Source organism: Trichosurus vulpecula, chromosome 1 (genome assembly GCF_011100635.1).
Source record: "Trichosurus vulpecula isolate mTriVul1 chromosome 1, mTriVul1.pri, whole genome shotgun sequence".
NCBI classification, from domain to species: Eukaryota; Metazoa; Chordata; class Mammalia; order Diprotodontia; family Phalangeridae; genus Trichosurus; species Trichosurus vulpecula.
In genome coordinates, this window is record NC_050573.1 from 381332593 (window position 1) to 381352623 (window position 20031).

Sequence of the window (20031 nt, forward strand, 5' to 3'; positions counted from 1 at the left end):
TTGGACATGACTGAAATGACTAAACAGAGACAGGTTATATAAATCAACTCCCACTTGAAAGATGAGAAATGAAACTCCATAGATGTTAAGTGAATTGTCTAAAGTCACACATGTCATAAATAACAGAACCAAAACTTGAACTCAGATCCTCTAACTCTAGATCCAGCCTTCTAGATAGAGTGTCAAAAAGTGCCCCCCCCAACCCCACCTTGAGAGTTCTCAATAGGTGTAGCCTAGATCAGTATTATACCCTAAAATGAGACTATTTCTAGGGATCAGGGAATTGAGATTCTTTGGTAAAACTTCCTTTCTTTTCAACATAGGCTAAGATACTGTGTGACTATGCTGTACGCCTTTTTCAGTTAACAGATCAGAGAACTGGTTTCCAGCTGTTGACCACAGATTCCTTGCAGCTTCTGTGTTTCACACTTCTTCTGATTCTGGTTTTATATTTGCTTCCCCTTGTCTCCTTATGCCCTACAATCAGAATACCTTTACCTCTGGTGTTCCAACCTTTTCCTCTAACAGGAAGCTCCCAGTAAGTATCCCTTTATTCCCTAATAACAATTGACATTCATAGAATCTTTAAACTTTGCAAAGCTATACACACACAAATATGCACACATGCACATAGACACATACATGCACACACATACATGCACATATATACATGCATGTGCATGTGTTCATATATACAACCGCCCACATATATACACATACATGCATAAATTCACAAGCATACACGTACATATACACAAATACACAAACATACACACATACATGTACACATATGCATATGTATATATACATACACATACATCACATGCATATTCACATATACACAAACCTACATATATTCACATATGTGCATATGCACACATATGCTGTATATGGGTGTGTGTATACACACATACACATACAAAGCCCTTCATATTATATTTATAAATTTTCATTTGATCTCACAGCATCCCTCTGAGGTATCTTCCTAATCTTGCCATAATGTCAGAATCCCTGGCTTCTTTTAACCCTCAAGTTTCACCAACCACAGGAACTCTATTCTTGTCCCTGGTTGCTAGTGCCCTTCCTATCAAGAAGGGCTGGGTAACTGCTCTGGATCTATTGTATGATTACTTTGTGTTACATGTTCTTCCCTCTCCATGGAAAGTAAGCTCTTTGAAGGTTGTTTCATTTTTTAATTTTGTATCTCCAGTTCCTGACACATTGTAGGTGCTTAACAAATGTTCATTGAATGTTGAATGAAGGTGGGTGACATTATTCGCCCCTTTTTACAGATGAAGAAACTGAGGTTCAGATAGTTTAAGTGATTGACCCAGGGTCACAAAGCTAGTGTCTAAGACAGGATTTGGACTCTGGTCTTACTAACTCCAAACCTGCCACATCATGCCCTTTCAGGATATAAAATACTATGTTCTCTCTCTGATCTTTCCTGTAGCACTATATAAGTGTCACTAGAAACAACTAAGTGTCTTAGACCTAATCTTCTTGGGTATCAAAGGAAACAGCAGGTTAAATCCAAGTCAGTTTCGGTTCAGTTGACAATCTGATTCTTGCCTTAAAAACATACTTCTGTTTTACCTCAATCAGCAAACTTTTCTCTTTTTCCTTCCTCCTTTTTCTCTTTTCTTCTACCTAATAACCTCGCTTTTCTTTATTTTTAATTCCTTAGATAAAGGTATATGGCCTGCTTACCAAATTGGCAGCTGGGGAGAAAAAGGAGCACTCCAGAAGGCAGAATTCAGAAAGATCTCAACTAAAAGCTAGAACATGGGGCTTATTTTGGCTTAAAAAGTAAACTTCACAAGTCCTCTGTGAGGAGACATTGATACAGTCTGACCAAAAAAAAAAAATGATCTTGGGGTTTTAGTAGACTACAAGCTTAATTTCAGTCAACAATGGGATAGGTAGAAAGCTAATGCAATCTTCAATACTACTATTGTTGTGCTTTGTTCTCGAAGAGGACCAATATCAGGAAGGTGATGTCTTGACTTGCAAGGAAATTAGATTTAAGTGAGGCAGAGCCATGCAAAATCACCAGCCTCACTCTTTCCTCCAATCGTCTGGGTCCAGCAGCAAGACACAGAACAGGATGACTTGAGATGGCCCCAGATGCAGTGGGTGACCTTGGCCTATACCACTAGAGAGAGACACGGTAACCAGGACTGGGAGGTGATGTTGTCCCTAACCTTTGCCCTGGTGATGCCACATCTAGAGTATTGTGTTAAATTTAAAGAGTTCCCTACATTTTAAAGACATTGACAAGGTAGCCAGGATGGTGAAGGGCTTTGAGTTCATGTCAGTTGCAGGACTGTTAGAAAAGACTTATTTGGGGGTAGAAGTGGTAAATGATAGCCATCTTCTAGTATTTGAAGGTATGTCAAATAGAAGAATTAGACCTATTCTGTTGGGTGCCAGACAGCAAAATTAGGAGTAAAATATGTGAATGGTTTGATATGAGGAGATGTTTTCCAACAATTGGACCTATCCAAAAGTGGAAAGGACTGCTTGGAAAGGTAGCAAGTTCCCCCTTTCAGGAGCACATAGGTTAATAGTTCTAGAGTGGAAAACAATCCTAAGAGGTCATCTAGTCTATCCTCTTCATTCTACAAATAGTAAAACTGAGGCCAAGAGAACTCAAATAATCTGCCCATTAGATGAAGAATGGAAACAAGAACTCAGGATCCATGACTCCACATCCCTACATCATGCCCCAAGATCCTCCCAGTCATCAAGCTCAGGTATGGGTCCCTTCCTACTCTTCCTACAATCTTCAGATGGCCTGTGATAGACATGAAGGTTATGGTCAGTGTTCCAGTTTGGCTGGGGACTTAAGTGTATAAAGGGAGTAATGGGAAATAAAGCTGGAAAAGCTGGGAGAGAGCTAGATGTTGGAGAACCTTAAATGACAGTATTTTATCCTAAAGGAAATAGGAAACCATGAAAGATTTTGGTCAGACCTATGCCTTGGGGAGATTTTATATCTAAGTAAATAATTGGAGTAGAAAAGGAAGACCAGTTAAGAAACTTTCAGGAGGCTGTTTGAGTGGAAGAAAGGAAGAATGGGAGACACAGGTAGTAGTAGAAACAACAGGATTTGCAAGTGATTAGACCTGGAAGGCTAAAGGAGTCAACTGTGACTTTCAAGCCTAAGTGACTGAATAGGATGATAGCCATCAACAGCAAAGTGGTACTGGGGGAAGGAACTGTAAGTGGGAGAAGATGAGTCTAGTTTGAGACATGTGAGTTGGACCTGTCAGTAAGACAAACTGGCAGACATGTCCAGCAGGCAGCTGGGGATCTCAGGTCTAAGGAAGAGTGCTGGGGTTGGAAATGATGGATCTCAGAGTCATCTGAAGAGATCGTCAAAGCCAATTAAATTATGCAACCAGTGGATGGAGAAGAGTGTCAAAGACAGTCTCCTGGGGACATCCTGTTAGGGGTCAGAAAAGCTAGGGTAGCAACCAAACAGCAGCTACATCAGTTTTAGGGATTTAACCCAAATTAAACAAAATCAGACATCATCTTCCCTGATTAATTCAAAGGGCAGATTTAAGTACAGTTTCCATCCAACTTTATTCCACAAATCACTTTAGTTTGTCATGCAGCAGGGGATTCCCATAAATTTGACCCAGGTTAGAATTTCAAGGTGCTCACTTCTACTCTAGATAACTGATTGGCTTGGTGCTTGTAAGAGGTCCGTTGTGGATAGTTTATGACTCTACCTAGAGTCAAGAACTGGATCCCTCACCTCTAGAGGGATGAACCCACCCACCCCACCATGCCCTGCCCTAGCGGGGTTGACCCAAGATTTATGTCCCACCCCACTCTGGTCTTCCATGCTGCCCAGTTTTGGGGCCGTGATCCACCTTAACCCCAAACAATGAAAGAGAAGCTGGTACACATCGAGTCAAGTGTACATTTTAAAAATGGTTTAATGGAACATAAACTCCTTTAGAAAAACATTCAGCTAGGTGATAACACCCATAGAAAAAACACCAATCTTGTGTTTATCTTTTTTTAATTTGGCATTTGTTATTTGCATTTATATTAAAGCAAAGTGCATCTTTCTTTATTTTTCTTGTTTATACACATTGCACAATACATAAATAATGATGCTTATAAAACGTCTTTGTATTTACAAGTAATAATATATTTATATATAACATAAAATACATTTTTTTCTTTAATAAATCTCAGTTTTTTCAGGAGTCCTTTCTCTCTCACCAAGCACTACAATGCTAAAATTCCAATGAGAATGCTTCTCTTGTTCATTTAAACCTTTGTAGTTAGAAAAATAGCTTATGTTAAGGTCTAAACATGCTCATTGAGCTAAGAACAGTGTAAAAGTATCATACAAGTGTATGAGTTGTAGAAGAAATGAAAACACAGTATTCTGGGACACAAGTGGTACCTTGATAACCGGCTTTGGGTTAAGATGGACCATTGAGGGGATAGTGGAAGGGGAGGGGGTGTGGTACAGTGCAGCAGGGGGGGATAGTTTCCATTCCATTCCTTCCCACTTAGGGAGCTTCTCATTCCCTCCTCACCAACTCACTGGTCTAAACAGTGTGGTTTTGGGGAGGAGAGAGGTTGAGTCAATTTTTTCCTGTGGTAGGAACAGTGGGTCTGGGAAAGTGGGCACTTTATAAGCAATACTTCAGGAAAGTTAAACTCACAGAAAAACCAATTTGTCCAAAAAAGAGGAAAAAAAAGAAAAAAACAATTATGGCAGCAGTGAGGGTGGCAAAAGGTTAGGATGACCAGGGTGAAAATCTTGGTTCTGGTTCAGAATCTTGCTGTGTTTATTTCCAAGAGACCTGTGTGTGCGTGGGCCCTTGGCCTTCTATTCCAAGCCAATTAACAAAGGGGAGAAGTACCTGGGGAGGGGCCAGATCAAGGGGGCTCTATCATGGAGGTGGCCTTATTATACGGGAACACCTAACCAACCGATAAAACCTAATAGGGCACTAATATCTGACCCCTCAAGCATTTCCAAAGGGCTAAAGAGCTATACACATTGTGGCTGTAGGCTTCTTACAGAAACTCTTCCTTCAGAGAAATACCCTCCATCTATTTCACCAAGTGTCCATGTTCTCCCCTGGCATAATTGTCCCCCTCTTGCCCCTACGGACTGGACATGTGAAATGGTGATTTGGGACAGGGAAAGTGACTCTCCTCTTCTCTTCCGACTCATTGGTCATTTATACCTTTTGTTTGGTGTTGTTGGTTTTTATTCCCCTTTTAAATTCTCAACTAACCAGGTAGCCCTCCCCATCCTATTCCCCTCCCCCACCAAACCAAATAATTCTTTCCATAAGCTATTTCTCGAGAACAAAACAAACAGAAAACCATAAACAACAATTAAAAAATAAAACAACCAAAGAGTTTACATGAAAAGCAAGCACTCAGAAGGAAAATATTAGCAGCAAAGTAGTTTTAAACATCATCTAGTCCCCTCCGGTTCCTGTTGCGTTATCGGTTGTTGAATATGACCTCCAACCAGCACGGGCAGCTGCTGATGAACTGCCTTGTGTAACACTGGCCCCAGCCTTTCACGAAGCTGATCTGCACGGTGAAGCCCGTCCACGGCTGCTGCATGAACTCATGGTCATTGGGCCGCTGCAAACTGTATGCTTTCTCATAGTCAAAAGCCTTGATGGAAAAACCCGGGAACACCTTGTGCACCAACAACGTCCTGGAGTCGGGGTTATCCAGTGTGGCCGACTTGATAAAGATGGGGTAACTACTACGGTTATACACCCACACGCCATCTACTTCTCTAGTCAACTGAATGCCGCAGCCAATTTTGCTACGGACTTTCTGTACCAGCTGACTCTTGTTGTCCGAATTGAGCTGTCCGAGGCAAAAGCCATTCCCCTGAGGTAGATCATAGAAGATATCCAAGGAGGGCTCTTGGACAGAGTAGAGCCGACCCACTCTTGTTTTCTCCTCCCAATATGCTACCACGCACCAGTGTGACTGATCCCCAGGCTCCTGAAGAAGTTGGGAATCTAGGGAAGGAAAAAAGAAATCAGAACTGTCAGAAGTGGCTAGCTTTGGGCCTTCTCAAATCAAAAGAACAAACATTTAACTGTGACTTCATATCTATCAAAGACCCCTCTTGGGATAGTCTGTGGCCAACGTTGCTCCAAACTGTCCTTGACTGAGCATTTAGCTTTGACACTCTTTTCATGATTCACCTCAATTTACCTGGATTCAATAAGCAGTTACTGAATTATGAAGTGCTTGCTCCTCACACTGAATTTCTTGTAACAACATTTTTCTTTTTTGCAGGCTGTCTCACCCATTAGAATGTGAGATCCTTGAGGGGCTAGAGCCAGGGTTTAGCCTTTCTTTATATCCCCACTGCTGAGCACTGTTACCCATGCATGACTGATGCTGTAGACAGAAAAGGAAAAAAAAATGGTCCCTGCCTTCAAGGAGCTTATATTCTTCATAGGATTATCTTCTTTCATAGGGAAACCCCCAAGGACTTGGAGCTCCACGTACACATAGGTAACTCATTCACTACTTGCTATCTCCCTCATTTCTCCCTAGTCCCTTGTGAGAGCATACTGAATCATGGAAAAATAAGCAACAGCAGCTCATCTAAGGAAGTCTCCATCCTTTTCCTGAGGAGGACCTCCAAAAGTAGATTTCAGATCCCTGGGGGAAAAGCTAGAGACAAATAGCCCCAGCAGTAACCTCCAGATGGGTGGGAGAAGAGTCCGTCCGTCCGTCCGTCCCTCTGTGTCCTGTGTCCCGCCCCCCGCCCAGACTGATCTCCAGGCTCTCAGGACTGATGAGCAGAATGCAATCCGACCTTTGAATATCCCTGCCCTAAAACATGAGGGCATGCTGTGGCATCGCTTCACCCCACCCTGAGCCCATAAAGGGGCATCACTTGGACCCTGGACAGGCATACAACCTTGAGTACATTTTTATTCCTTCAAGAGATACAGTAAATATCTGGGTCTAAACCCAAATGGAAGCCAGGAGATTTCCCAGCTGCCTAATCATAGAACAGTTATATGGCTGGTCAGGACTCTGTGCTGGTGAGACCAAGAGTCTGAATTCACAGAATTCAGCCACAGGGGACTTTTTGTTTTATGTGAATTTCAGGCATGGATAGGATCGCAGAGGTCATCTAGTCCATTTTACAAATAAGGAAACTGAGGTGAGGTATAGAGGAGCCCAATGTCACATGGATAGGAAGTGGAAGAGCTATATTACAGTTCATCTAAGATAATCTCCTCACCTTACCAAAGGGAACTAAGACTTGGAGAAAGGAAATGAGCTATTCTAGAATCACACAGAGATAATAAGTTATCAGATGCAGGACTAGAACCCAGGTCTCGTAAATCAATCCAGCGGTCAATTTTCTACAGCATACTGCCTGATTCAGTATCCCTGCTCCGACTTTCTGTTTCACCAAGGAGTATGCTTTAGTCAGAAGACTTAGATGAGGGTATGTGGCTCACTCAGTACAAATCTAGCCCCACCAGCAGAGAAACAGCTTAAGACATACATCCATCCTATGCTAAGTGAAAAACCAGTAGTCATTCAAAAAAGACAGCGCTAGAACAATCCTGGAAAATGGTTTTTAAAAATTTAAATCAGGACTAATTGAGACTGAAAGAGAGTATCCTGTGGTCTGGGAGGCCTGGCCTACATCTCAGAAAGAAAGAATGTGTCACAGAAACTGGCCTTCAAGCCCTACAAATCCCCCTATGTAGGGAGGATGATGGGAAGGTCCAGAAGAACAGCATTTCCACATTACAGTGTGATAGGTTGCTCTCCCTCCATGCCTTGCTCCTTTCCTCCACCTCCTCCAAGCCCCGCCTCATGGCCTGACATGAAGAAAGTTTCCTGGACCTCTTTAAGAAAGCCACCAGTCCAGGAGTGTTTTTGGTGTTCGGGGTGCATGTTTCTTTAAATAGATGTTTGTGCACATTAAAAAGGGGGAATCGTCAGGGGTGGCTACAGCTGTAATTTACCTCTCCTCCTCATGCCTGGAGCTGGAGTAATAAATGTAAGGTTCAGACAGAGAACTATAAATCTGCCTGAGCTGCAGGAATAGCTGTGGTTTTTGGCGGCAGGGTGGGGACCGGAAGTTTTGTATTTGTTAACAAAAATTGGGAAAGGGGAGGGGGGAGAAGTGTAGAGTGGGGGGGTGGGGGGGGGGTAGAGAATGGTTGTTCCTTTAACCCTCCCTCCTCCCTACAGCCTTTTCAAGCAACTGGGGGAGAGATTAACTGATCATCAGCCAGACCAGACAGGGGGAAAGGAAAGAAGGGAGTGGGTTCCGGTGCCCACCCCCTGCCCTTGAAAAGGACTGCTGTCGGCAGGGTGAGGATCGGAGTGCAGTTCAGCCCAGTCACCTCCTTCCAACTTTTACAGACATGTTAAGACCTGGGAACTATTCAGGTCTATAAACTTTTAAAAAAGGCAGCAGCATTTAGCCTTAGATTTCAGTCCCTTATGAATAAGCTGGTAAGCTAGCTTATACTCCACTAGGCCTGAAAAGGGAAATATGGATGGTCTGTGTATCTTTCTCACTCTTCCACCCCCAGCCCACCACCCAACAAAGGGACAAGCACAGTAGCTTAATTCTCAGGACAGTAATTTACTCCTGAAGAGCATCCACAGGTTGCCAAATAGAATAGTAAACATCAACCACCACTGAATTCTCAGAAGTTCACTTGTGCAGCAGATAACAGTTGTAAACAAAGATGCTCCCAGTTTGTACATTCATATGCTAGTTTCCCTTTGGAAGACCTGGTTGGGGTGGGGTGGCTGCTGAACTATAAGAATGTCACCTCAGAAAACCAGCTCTGACTGGGAACTGGGGGCCTATCCAATGGCGTTCTGGAGAGAAGCAGAAAGAATTCGAGAGAGAATAAGTTGGAGGGCAAAAATGATGGGATCCTAAATCTTAGGCCTGGAAATTGAGAGAAGATGAGAAAAGGAGTGGAGAAGAAATGAATAGGAGAGATACACAGCCAGCATGTAGGAGAAAACGGTTTTCCCCTTTTGAAGGGTGAATTCTGTCTCCTTTTAGGTTGTTCGCCTAGAAAACTCCCCTTTTCTGAGCCCCACAATACTTTGTTTCATACACTTCTGTCCCACTGAAACCTGGCACCAAATAAACAGCAGGGAAGTAAAAAGCCTAGGGAGGGAGAAAGGGGAAAGGCAAGGAAGGTGGAGGGGCAGGCTGAGGGGAGAGCCAGGGATCAAATTACCTCCAACCTAGTCCTCCGAAACCACCTCAAGGGAAGTTTAGGGAGTTGGGGGTGGGAGGGAAAGATGTGCACCAAAAGGGAAAAGCAGCTTCCATTTTTAAAAGGGGAAGGGGGCCCACAACTACATTCCACTAACACAATGTCAGGTACTCTTTACCTAAAGTTCTATATGGCCTATCACACTTTCTGCCTCCCACTTCGCATGTGTGAGAGTGAGTAAGAGACAGAGACAGAGAGGTCTTGCAATCTTAGACTGAATTTTCTTTGTAGACCAGCCAGTCCACCCTGCAATTTTCAGCCAGACATACCCCAGGAAAGGGAAGTTTCCCGATTATGTTAATAGCCTAGCCCAAATAAACTGCAGAGCGTGGGTTATCTGTCTGTGTATTGAGTAGAAAGGCCTTTAAAGCTAACTCCCTCATGAAAAAAATGAGGAGTGGGGTTATGTGTGCAGTGTGCTGCTTTCTTTCCTTCTCACCTGTTCCTTATTAAAGCAGGATCTTGGTAAAGATTTCCTTCTCTAACCTCTCCCCACCCCCAGGAAAAATCCAAATTAAGTAAATGTGACTTGACTACCCTATGCTGCCCTATACTCCTACTTTCCCCAGGCCTGCCCAAATGTACCCCTCTGTGAAGAACGTCAGTACTGAAATTCCTTATTTATGTCAGCATTGACGTTTCTCCCACAATTTACAACTTTGAGGAAACACAATATAGATCTCATGTAGCCAATCCCCTAGCTAAAATGGCATTTCCCACAATTTGCTTGACTCTCAGTCATGCTTGGTAGTTGAATAGAAGGATCCCAGAGAAGATGTAACTAAAATGCTTGGCACTGTCTTTAGAGAGACCCAGTTCTCCTACAGCAGCACCGACCCCCCCCCCAAAAAAAAGGATTCGTATAGAAGTTATGAGATGCACTCTGGGCAACCGATGAGGGGGCTTCAGTAATCTGTCCCTGGAGAAGGTACCAGGTTGGTAACTTGGAATGCTAACCACTTCACTCCCATTCTACAATATACCTCACTATTCTTTTAAATACCTAGAACAGGGTTGATCTGGTCAATTTGATTATTTCTTTCAACTCAGGCTTCTCCCTACCAGAAAAAAGGTGTTTGTTGTTGTTCCTGCAACTGTAGTTGTTCATTTTAAAACTAGGAAAGAAAAGCTGTGCTGTGAAAAGCAATCAGATGCCTGCTAACAATTTTTCATTTTACTATGGTTTAGGGAATTTTTGGAACAACACCAGGAGAATGCTGAATCTGACTGAAATTCCTTTAAGGTGTTTTCCCTCTCCTATCCCCTCCCCCTTAAAACATAAAATCCTCCTTTACAAGGAAAGGAAGAAGGGAGGAAGGGGGAAGGCTATTTTACCTGTGTTTGCACTAGCATTAGTAACAACCACTTAACAAGTAGCAAGTCGCTTGCTACCACTTACAAAGAGTTATTTAATTGCCCTGGTCATGAATGAACAGACCTTTATAGAAGACCAAAAGTTCATGAATGAATCTCACTTGGGGGCTGTTCAATGACATGGGGTGACCAGACCTCAAGGCCACATTTTAGGCAAGGGAGAAATTTTTCCTTTTTATTTGATGGTGTGAGGAGGGGAAGGTGGGGAGAAGGGTAAGGCCAGCAAAGCAATCCCTCCCACCACCACACTTCCACTAAAGGGGCCACTGAGATGGAAACTGGTATGTTAGGCAGGGAAATCCTCAAGAGTGCAGGCAGGGTTCTCTTTCATGCCAAGGCGTGGGGATGTGGGAAAGGGCTATGGGGAGGGAGAGTAGAGGTTCACAGGCCTCCGTCACCCTTCATCCTCCACTCTGTATATGTATGCTTTCCCCTCAAGGGCAGTTGATGCAGATGCTGAAAGACCAGGGTTTCTTAACCCGTTAATATGTCACTGATCCCCTCTGTCACTCTGGTGAAGTAGGTGGGCTCTTTCTCAGAATAATAATTTTAAAATATATAAGATTTCAAAGGAGACCAATTATATTAAAATACATGTTTTGCTTGACTGAACTTATGTGATACAGAGGCTCTGTACTTTTTTTTTCTTCATGTGGTAGGATACAGGGTAATGAATAAAAATGGGATGCTTAAAAAAACTCTAAATTATTTTTTTAAACTGCCTCCAACAATCTATCCATGGAGTCTGTGGGTGTCCGCTGTCCCCAGGTTAAGAACTTCTGCTTTAGAGAGAGGTAAATTGTGTGAAATTAAGGGGAGGGGCACAAGATAATGCCTGAGACAGGCTAGAGGAGAAACAAAGATGCAATGGAGGAGTGTGTGAGAGTGAGAGGACCCCAAACTACTTGTGAGACAATGTATGTAAAACTCCTGAAGAGTTAAAGTCCAGTCAGCAATCCTTTCTTATTAAAGGGTACAGAAGGTTAAGGAGGAAACATTTAGTCAGGAAAAGTAACCATAAGAGTCAGAGCAGAACCCAACCCCTCACCCCAATTTGGCAATTAGTGTATAAAAAAGCACGAAAAAAGTTTCACGGCTGTAGTTCTGCAAGTTGATGCCAAAACACAGCAGCTCCAGGCTCTCCCTAATCATATATACACAGGAATCACAAGTCCATTGATTATTCTGCCCTTACTTTAATACCCACACCACATATTAAACCTCAAAGATTAGTAGTTCCCCCTCCCTCCAAAGTTATCTAACACGATCTAGGAATGAGCTGTTCTGTTTCATCCAAAAAAAAATTCACTCAGCCATCCATCCAACCAAAAATATTTAGAATGTTTTACTTTTAAAATTTTACTCAAAAGCACTAGGGGACTAAGTTCGAGGTGGGAAATATAAAAATGAATTCAACAAGGCTTGTGCCCTCCAGGAGCTTCCCAGTCAGGTAGGAGAGTGCATATGGATTACACTATACCAAGAAAGAATGTGAGATGTTTACCAGGAAGGAGGTTTCGGGGAGTTAGAAGCATGTTGGAGTGGAAAGATCATGAGATTTGGATTCAGGGGATCTGAGTTTAAATTTTGCTTCTGAGTTGTCACTTCTCTGATCTCAGTCTGCACATCTATAAAATGATCATTTGGACAAGATGAAATGGAAGGTCCTATCGTCCTATATTAGAGCTGCCAACTTCCAAAGAGTAATAGTAATAATTCTTATTTTCATAGCACTTTAAAAGCTTACAAAATGCATTTTCTTCTTCATAATAATCCTTTAAGATAGATGTCCTTATTCCATGATGGAAAAATTAAGTGAGGGCCTGAAGCAAAGTGAATTGTCATCAGGCCACCCAATTAGTAACTATCAGAACAAGGATTCAAATCCAGGTCCTGTCCTGAAGACGAGTTCTTTCCATTGAGCCATATTGCCATAAAATAAACTCAATGTTAAAATTAGCCTGAATGTACTAAAAATCTTTAAGGACTCAGATATCACTTTTGATCTTGCTGTGTTCCTACTAAGAGTCATCACCACTAATTATCACTGTACTTCACTACTATTGTTGAGAGGACAACCCAGGCAGGGAAAGCCCCTAAGGGGAGAAGGCAAGCTGTGAGGTTTGTTTTCTTATATGACAGATCATATACCTCAACCCCGTTTTCTCTTATAGAGACAAACTCTGAAGAACAGAGCAGGTTAAGTTTATAAGAATGTCAGTTTATACTGTAAAAGTTCAACCCAAGCAAGCATAATATTCAGAATCAAAGAAGGGAATGACCCTCCACTATCTATTGCCAAAACATATCTTTTCCCCTTTCCACTCTGCAAAAAGTTAACTACAACAAAATAAAGGTACTTGGGGCCTGGGGTCTGTCCTGGGACTAAACTGAAATAGGCCTGATCTCCACACAGTCTGTAGCTGTCGATGATCACTGACTGGTCTCCAGGGTCCTTGAATCACCATATTCTATAATGTTTATTAGTACACACTACTTATTATCAAGGCTGGAAAGTGGATTCATATTTTAGAAGTTTCCAAGAAAATGAATTAGAAAAATGTTTCTTCCTGTGCCTCTTTGTATGCCCCCATAATGCCTCACACAGCCCTGGGTGAACAGACAGTACTTAATATTTGAGGCCTTTAAAGTTGACAGCCCAGTGCAATAATCCAACCTTGGCCTAGCCTTCATTGACTTGTTTTCTTGGCCAAGAACAGGGTCAGTGGAAATGCTTCTGGCCTTACTTCCTAGGTTCCTGTTAACCTTGCAGGAAAGCCCTAGGCTAGGGACAGGTAATAGGGGTTAGCTAACTTGGCCAAGATTTGATACTATGGTAGCTTGTGTGTGACTTGCGGAGAGTCACTTTCCATCTCTGGGACTCAGTTTTCTGGTCTATAAAATAAAGAAATTTATCTAGATGATGTCTAAGACTTCCCCTTCCTTCCTGTATTAACATTATAAGATTCTGATTTGTGCTAGCTTTGTAATAAAGAATGCTGCTTTCATTTATTTTACTACCTTGGCAAAGGAGGGGGGAAGAAAGGAAGGTTAGTGGACTAGCTATTTAAAAAAAAGTTATTAGAGCTACTAGAGTTCTTGCAATTATTTACCAAAGGTAGGGGGGTGGGGGATGGGAGTGGTGGGGAAGGAACTGGAAATGGATAGCCATCCACCAGGTTAAGACAGACCTGTGGCCTTACTGTGTCTTAACTTAAAAACAAAAAACTGTTACAAAGATGTTTCTCTTCCTTGTCATCCATCATTCCCCGAGAGGGTGCTAAGAGGAATTCCTTCCTCCCAAGTCATTACCCTATCCCCCTCAATATTTCCTCCATCAGATCATCCTTTTCATTTGCCAATCTTTCACCCCCAAACTTCCATAAGCACAGCTCAAGTAGCTAGCAATGAAATCTGTGATCCTGCCGGCGAGATTAATCCATAAATGTGACATTACAGCCAAAAAGTGATGAGTAAGCAATTACAAGGGCTAACAATTACTGCCATGTTCTCCCCCTCAAAACTTCTCAAATGTTCTGCTCAAGGGTAATGTCCTGTAACCACCAACCAAACCCTTGCCCCCCCCCCCCTTAAAAAACAACACAAAACAGTGCTTTGTAGTCAAAGAATACAATTTAGAGGGGGGGAGGGGTGCAAATCAAAACCGCCTGTCTGTCTCCAGTGGTTAGGCTGACTCCTGCTTCCTCTGTCCCAGCATTCAGCCCTCATCAGCCATGCAAATTATAGAGTGTACTGGCTGCTGTCTGAAGGCCGAATTCTGACTTAGCTCAGAGAAAGCCTTAAAGGAAGGGTGGGGACTCCCAAGTCAGCCAAATCCATTCATAATATTTACAGTAAATGGGCCTCTCTGGCTGTTGTTTTGTATGCATCTAGCTTAATTATTTTTTGAAGTCTGAATTTCAAGAATCTTCTGGGTCCTACCAAGGCCATGCCCACCCTCTCTCTCCCTCGACTTCCCTACCTGCGCCCCGCCCCCCCAGAAACACCTCAGACCTCTTGGGAAAAAGGACTCCACCTTTCCACACACACCCTCCTCACTCCCTTCTCTACCTGGATGTGCTCGGCATTTATTTATCTGGCTTTCTGAAGTGGATATAGTCTGGCTCCCTATCTCTTCCTCTCCCTCATGCTGTAGAGACAAGCTCATGGAAAGCCAAAGTCTTGATTCTGTCTTCCAAGCCAGACATTCTCCTCCCCCCGGCCCCACAACCCACTCACCCAGTGTCTTTTGAGTTCCCATTTCATTGTGGGAACGACTCTCTACTTCCCACTTCACTGTCTCTGCTAAAGAAAGGGATTATTAAATTCTATAACTTTTAAAAATAAATTTTCAAATGCACTCCCAACAAAAAAATCCCAACCTTTCTATATGTAAGTCTTTCTCTTCTCTTTTGAAAAAACAGACAACTTACAGGTAATGCTGGCTACATATTAAGCCTTGTAAAAATTCTCAATAAAAACTGATGCATAATAGGCCAGTATTCCAAGGAGACAGAAGTCCAAGTGCACAGGACAATTTTTTCCTACATACCTAAATGCCTTCCATATAGCTATTCTTTTGCTGTGGGTCTTTTTAATAAAGCTCTGTACTGCACTGACCTACAGTTCTCTGAAAGTTATTATAAGTCCAAAAAATAGACAGTGCCCTTCCCCCACTCCTATCCCCTACACTCCCAAAAAGAGAGCAGAGCTCCAATTCAATACTATTTTTTCTAGAGGATAGGGAAACCATTCGAAGACGTGGAAAAATACAGTGAGAAACAAAAGTCCTTTTCATCTCTCCCCTCCCCCGGCTCCCCTTGTTCCCTAACAATTATGAAAACTGTTTGGATGGGATGGCATTTTGAACATTTACTGCATTCCAGCCAATAAATTCCATTCCTGAATCTGATGGAAAAGGCGGTCCCCCCTCCTCCTTCCCTGCCTCCCTCCCTCCCTTCCCTCCTCTTTTCCCTCCCTCCCTCTCCCTCTCCCTCCCTCTCTCTCCCTCTCTCTCTCTCTCTCTCTCTCTCTCTCTCTCTCTCTCTCTCTCTCTCTCCCTCCCTCCTCCCTCTGCTCACTCCCTGCTTTCATTCCTTCTGTCTTTCTTTACAACCTAATACCCTGTCGACTGGAAGCCAGGGCTGTACTTACAGGGAAAAACAACAGATCGCCAGACTGGAGACAGTATGCAGACTGAGAAAGTTAATCATTACTTCTGTCTGCCTTCATAATCTAATCACTTCTATTCCTAAACCCAAGCTGTCCAGCCAGTTGGGCCCTCCCACCCCTCCACCCCCAAAAGCACCCATGACCTCCTAGGATCAGACTCCCTCTACCCACTCCCACTCCCCCAGCCCAAAATGCTCATGACCCCAAATGAATGACAAATGAACTAATACCAGGGCTGGGGACGACTAAGGTCACACACACACACACACACACACACACACACACACACACACACTCTTGCCACCAGAGTTCACCTGCCCTGGTCCCTTGTGCTCCCATGTCCCAATATCTCAGGGGGAAAAAAAACAAACCTGGAGGGGCTGGGGCTAATTGTACACGTGGATTTCTTGCTTCTGCAGAGAAGCACTGTTACCTTTTCTAACACACTTTTTGCTCTACGTCAGTTGTTTCTCTTATCCTGACATGAAGAGCGAGCTTCACTTCAGTGTGTCCTCAACCCCATCTCAAATTCAGTTCAGTCCAAGATTAAGCTTTGTCAGGGATTCATCCATTTGCTGATCTCTGTCCCTATGGACACATACAATAACTTTGGAAATTAAGCCACACACCCTAGTAGATGCTCTCTGATGTCATGCCAGGCTTTCCCCAGAAGGCCTCTGCCTAAGGACCCCAACTCCAAATGAATTTTGGACAAAAGCTAATGTCAGTTCAAGGTGTCCTTAGAAACTCACCCAACAACTGAGTAATCCTCTTCCCCAATGTATATAGATTCAAAGAGCTAGTCCTAGAACCAAGTTTTTACAAATGAGTAGCCTGAGCCCCACAAGGGGGAGAAATTACTTCAAGGGTCATACACATGGTTCCACTGGTTTGGGGGCCCCCACAAAAAAAAACAAAAAACCATAATCAGAAGGAACTGATTAGTCTCTGTGATCTGAACAAAAATGAAAGTATAATTCCCATTTCTACCATGGGGGAAGCTCTCTGGGCTTCTTAGCTATAGATCGTGGCCCATTTAGAGGCTCCAGCTGCAACGCTTTGCCCAAAACTGCCCCTTTCTGCAAAATACAAGACTAGCAAGGTAGCCTTATATATCTGTCATATCGGCAAAGACTGCTGCAAAATATGGCTCTCTGACTTCCCATGATTCTCCTTCATAGACAGAAGACTCAAATTACTTATAGAATATTATGGAGACTTTGCCTTTCACCTCCCTGGTGATGCCATATAGTGCACAGTAGTGCACAGAACTGAACGGCACCTCAGTTATTGGTATTTTCAAAGGGTTCCATGGGGGGGGAATGGGGTGGGCCTTTCCTTTTTTTTTTTTTTTGCAGGGGGGAAGGCAGGACAATTGGGGTTAAGTGACTTGCCCAAGGTCACACAGATAGTAAGGGTGACAAGTATCTGAGACCAGATTTGAACTCAAGTCCTCCTGACTCCAGGGCCAGTGCTCTACTCACTGCACCACCAAGCTGCCCTGGACCTTTCCTTTTTAAAAATTTCCTTGACCAACCCCCATTTCAAAAAGTTCTTCTGGATGATTTCAATGATCTAATGATGGAAAGACCTGGGGGGCTGGGAGGTAGGAGGAATCACTGAAAAAGGGCTATGTTATTTTGTTTTTTAGCTCTTACATGAACACAAAGCACCCTTAATCTTTATCATCAAAATGTGGGGGCAGCTAGGTGGCACAGTGAGTAGAGCACCAGCCCTGGAGTCAGGAGGAACTGAGTTCTAATCTTGCACTCAGATACACTTGGCTGTGTGACCTTGGGCAAGTCACTTAACCCCAATTGCCCTGCCTTCCCCCCTCCAAAAAAAACAAAAAATAAATGTGAAAAGTCAGGATTAAGCAATGTAAAAGAATGATGTGATTTGAAGTTGGGGGTCTCAAATATCTCAAATATGGTTCAAATATCCACTCTAATCACCTGTATGTATTATGTCTCTGAGGAGGTTTCCTCATTTGTAAAATGAGGTTTGAGTAGATGGTCTCTATGGTCCCTTCTAACTCTAAATCTATCTACGATCCTAACCTCGAAGCCACCAGGAACCCACAGGCCTTGATGTCTGAGTTGCCTTGAGAAAGAAATTCTCAACTAGGAAACTACCACACAGAACTGGGTTGGAATCCTCCCCCTAACTCCAGCTTCCAGTCTTTGCTTCCCTATGAGGATTCCAGAGGATTATTGGCTGAGTATTCACTGAGTGTCATGAGAGAACTTAGGGATCTGCTGGGGCATTTGTAAAAGGACAGTAGGGGGTGGGCACAAAAATGAAATACCTTGCTGTGGTTACTGGGTGACTTTTTGTAATATCCAATTTGGGACAGGGAGGTGGGGCCTTACAGGTCTGGTAATAACTTTCAGAAAAAGCTTCTTGCCATGGAGACCCATAAATCTTAAAGCACAAACTTCATCACTGAAGGGGACTCCAACCAGAGCTGAATACATATGGGATCCCCAGTTCCTTTCCCTTCTCTCATGTCTGCACTATCGAGGCATTAAATAATATTGTTCCAGATGCTAATGAATATCCGACTGTGCCCCATGACCACCACCGGGCTACATTTACTAGGGTGGGGCTTGGTTCAACAGAGATCCTCAGATGTACACAAATACTCACTACTCAGCATTTGGGACTAGTTCTTTTTAAAAATAATTGTACCTATCTGCAGTCACCTGATAATCAAAAATTGAGAGAAAGGAAAGGATCAAGAGGTGGAAACAACTGGAAGACCTCTATCTACCCATCCCTTTACTTTACTGCCCATCCCTGCTTGCCCGGGAAGTGCAGAGGGGCCCAACATTCCCCTCTTGCATACGTCCTTTTTCTTACCCTAAAACCCTATGTGCCCTCCTAGATGTATGACTTTCAGCTCTAGGTTAGGGATGCTGAACCATTGTCGTCCTCATGACCCTCCTCCAAATGTTGCACAAAAGCACAGCCCAAGCCTTAATGGCAAAAAAGCCATTTGTCCAACTGTCCCTTTTACTGCTAGCCTCTATTTCCTTGGGGCCACCCAATACCAGCTTTCAGACAGGCCAAAGCTGATAGAAAAAGCTGTCCCTCCAGGCCTATTTCCTTACATTAAGTCTCACAACCCTGAACGATGAGGTTGGCCAAATTAACCTCCAAGACCTCCTTAGAGTCCTAAGTGCCATGTTTTCTTGTGACTCTCAATTCCATTAGGATACAAGAACAGCTGGGGGCCTACTGACTTCTTCTGCCATCCCCCTTGGAACCAGAGCGGGATGGGACCTCACAGCTGATCCAGTCCAACCCTCTTATTTAACAAAGAAAGAAATTGAGAGACAAGAGACAGGAAGTGGATTGCTCAAACTCACAGGAAGTAAGTAACAAGGAACCAGGATCTGAACCCAAATTCCATGTTCTTTTGACCACAGATGCCAGCCAAATGGATCCACTTACGGATCCAGCTCTGGTCCTCATGCCAGGGGTAGCTAGGTGGCAGAGCGGACTCACTAGCCGTGCGACCCTGATCAAGTCACTCAAATCTCTCCCAACCAGTTTCTCCATCTGCAAAATGGGGTAACAAGAGCACCTAGCTCACAGGATTGTTGTGATGATTAAACAATAGATGCAATGCAAACATTCTGCAAACTTTAAAACCCTAATAGAAACGTTAGGTATTATTACAGAAAGCAAAGACCGTGCCTGATTGAAGCAACTTCCCAGACAGACAACCAAGCACCCACAACTACCCCAGGTGAGGCTCACGCCATCCGACAGAGTTTAACAGGTGTGGGGAGCATCTCTGAGTCCTACTTTGCCATCTTCTCAACTTCCCAAAAGCTTTCTTTCTGCTTGGACCCACCTTCTATTCTCTCACCCTCACCAAGATGTTCAACAACACTTTTCCATACAGATACCTTAAGGCTCAACTTGAGCTGTGTAACTGAAAAAACTAAGGGCAGGGGACCCCATAGCAGAGGTGCCACCAGCAAGAAGACTTCCAGAAACTAAGCTCCTACAAAGTAGAAACAACTGGGTTCTCACACCAAGCGATGTGTAAATTCTTCCTCCCTGCATCCCTCAACCTAATGGTGAGGACTTAGTTAACTGCAAATAGCCTGCTGCGGCAATTCCTACCGCTAGGTCTTTAGGTGGACCTTGCCACCCGGAATGGCTCCCCAAACCC

General features: G+C 43.4%; 1 protein-coding gene across 2 annotated transcripts in view; it reads right to left on the reverse strand.

The window, feature by feature from the left end:
* Window positions 1-3932: 3932 nt before the first annotated feature.
* SMAD7 (SMAD family member 7) overlaps window positions 3933-20031 on the reverse strand; it is a 34813-nt gene continuing 18714 nt past the window's right edge. For both annotated transcript variants that reach the window (XM_036740953.1, XM_036740952.1), the window contains exon 4: window positions 3933-6029. In XM_036740953.1, the coding sequence (XP_036596848.1) occupies window positions 5491-6029 (539 nt within the window). In that variant the 3' untranslated portion in view covers window positions 3933-5490. The remainder of the gene's footprint in view (window positions 6030-20031) is intronic.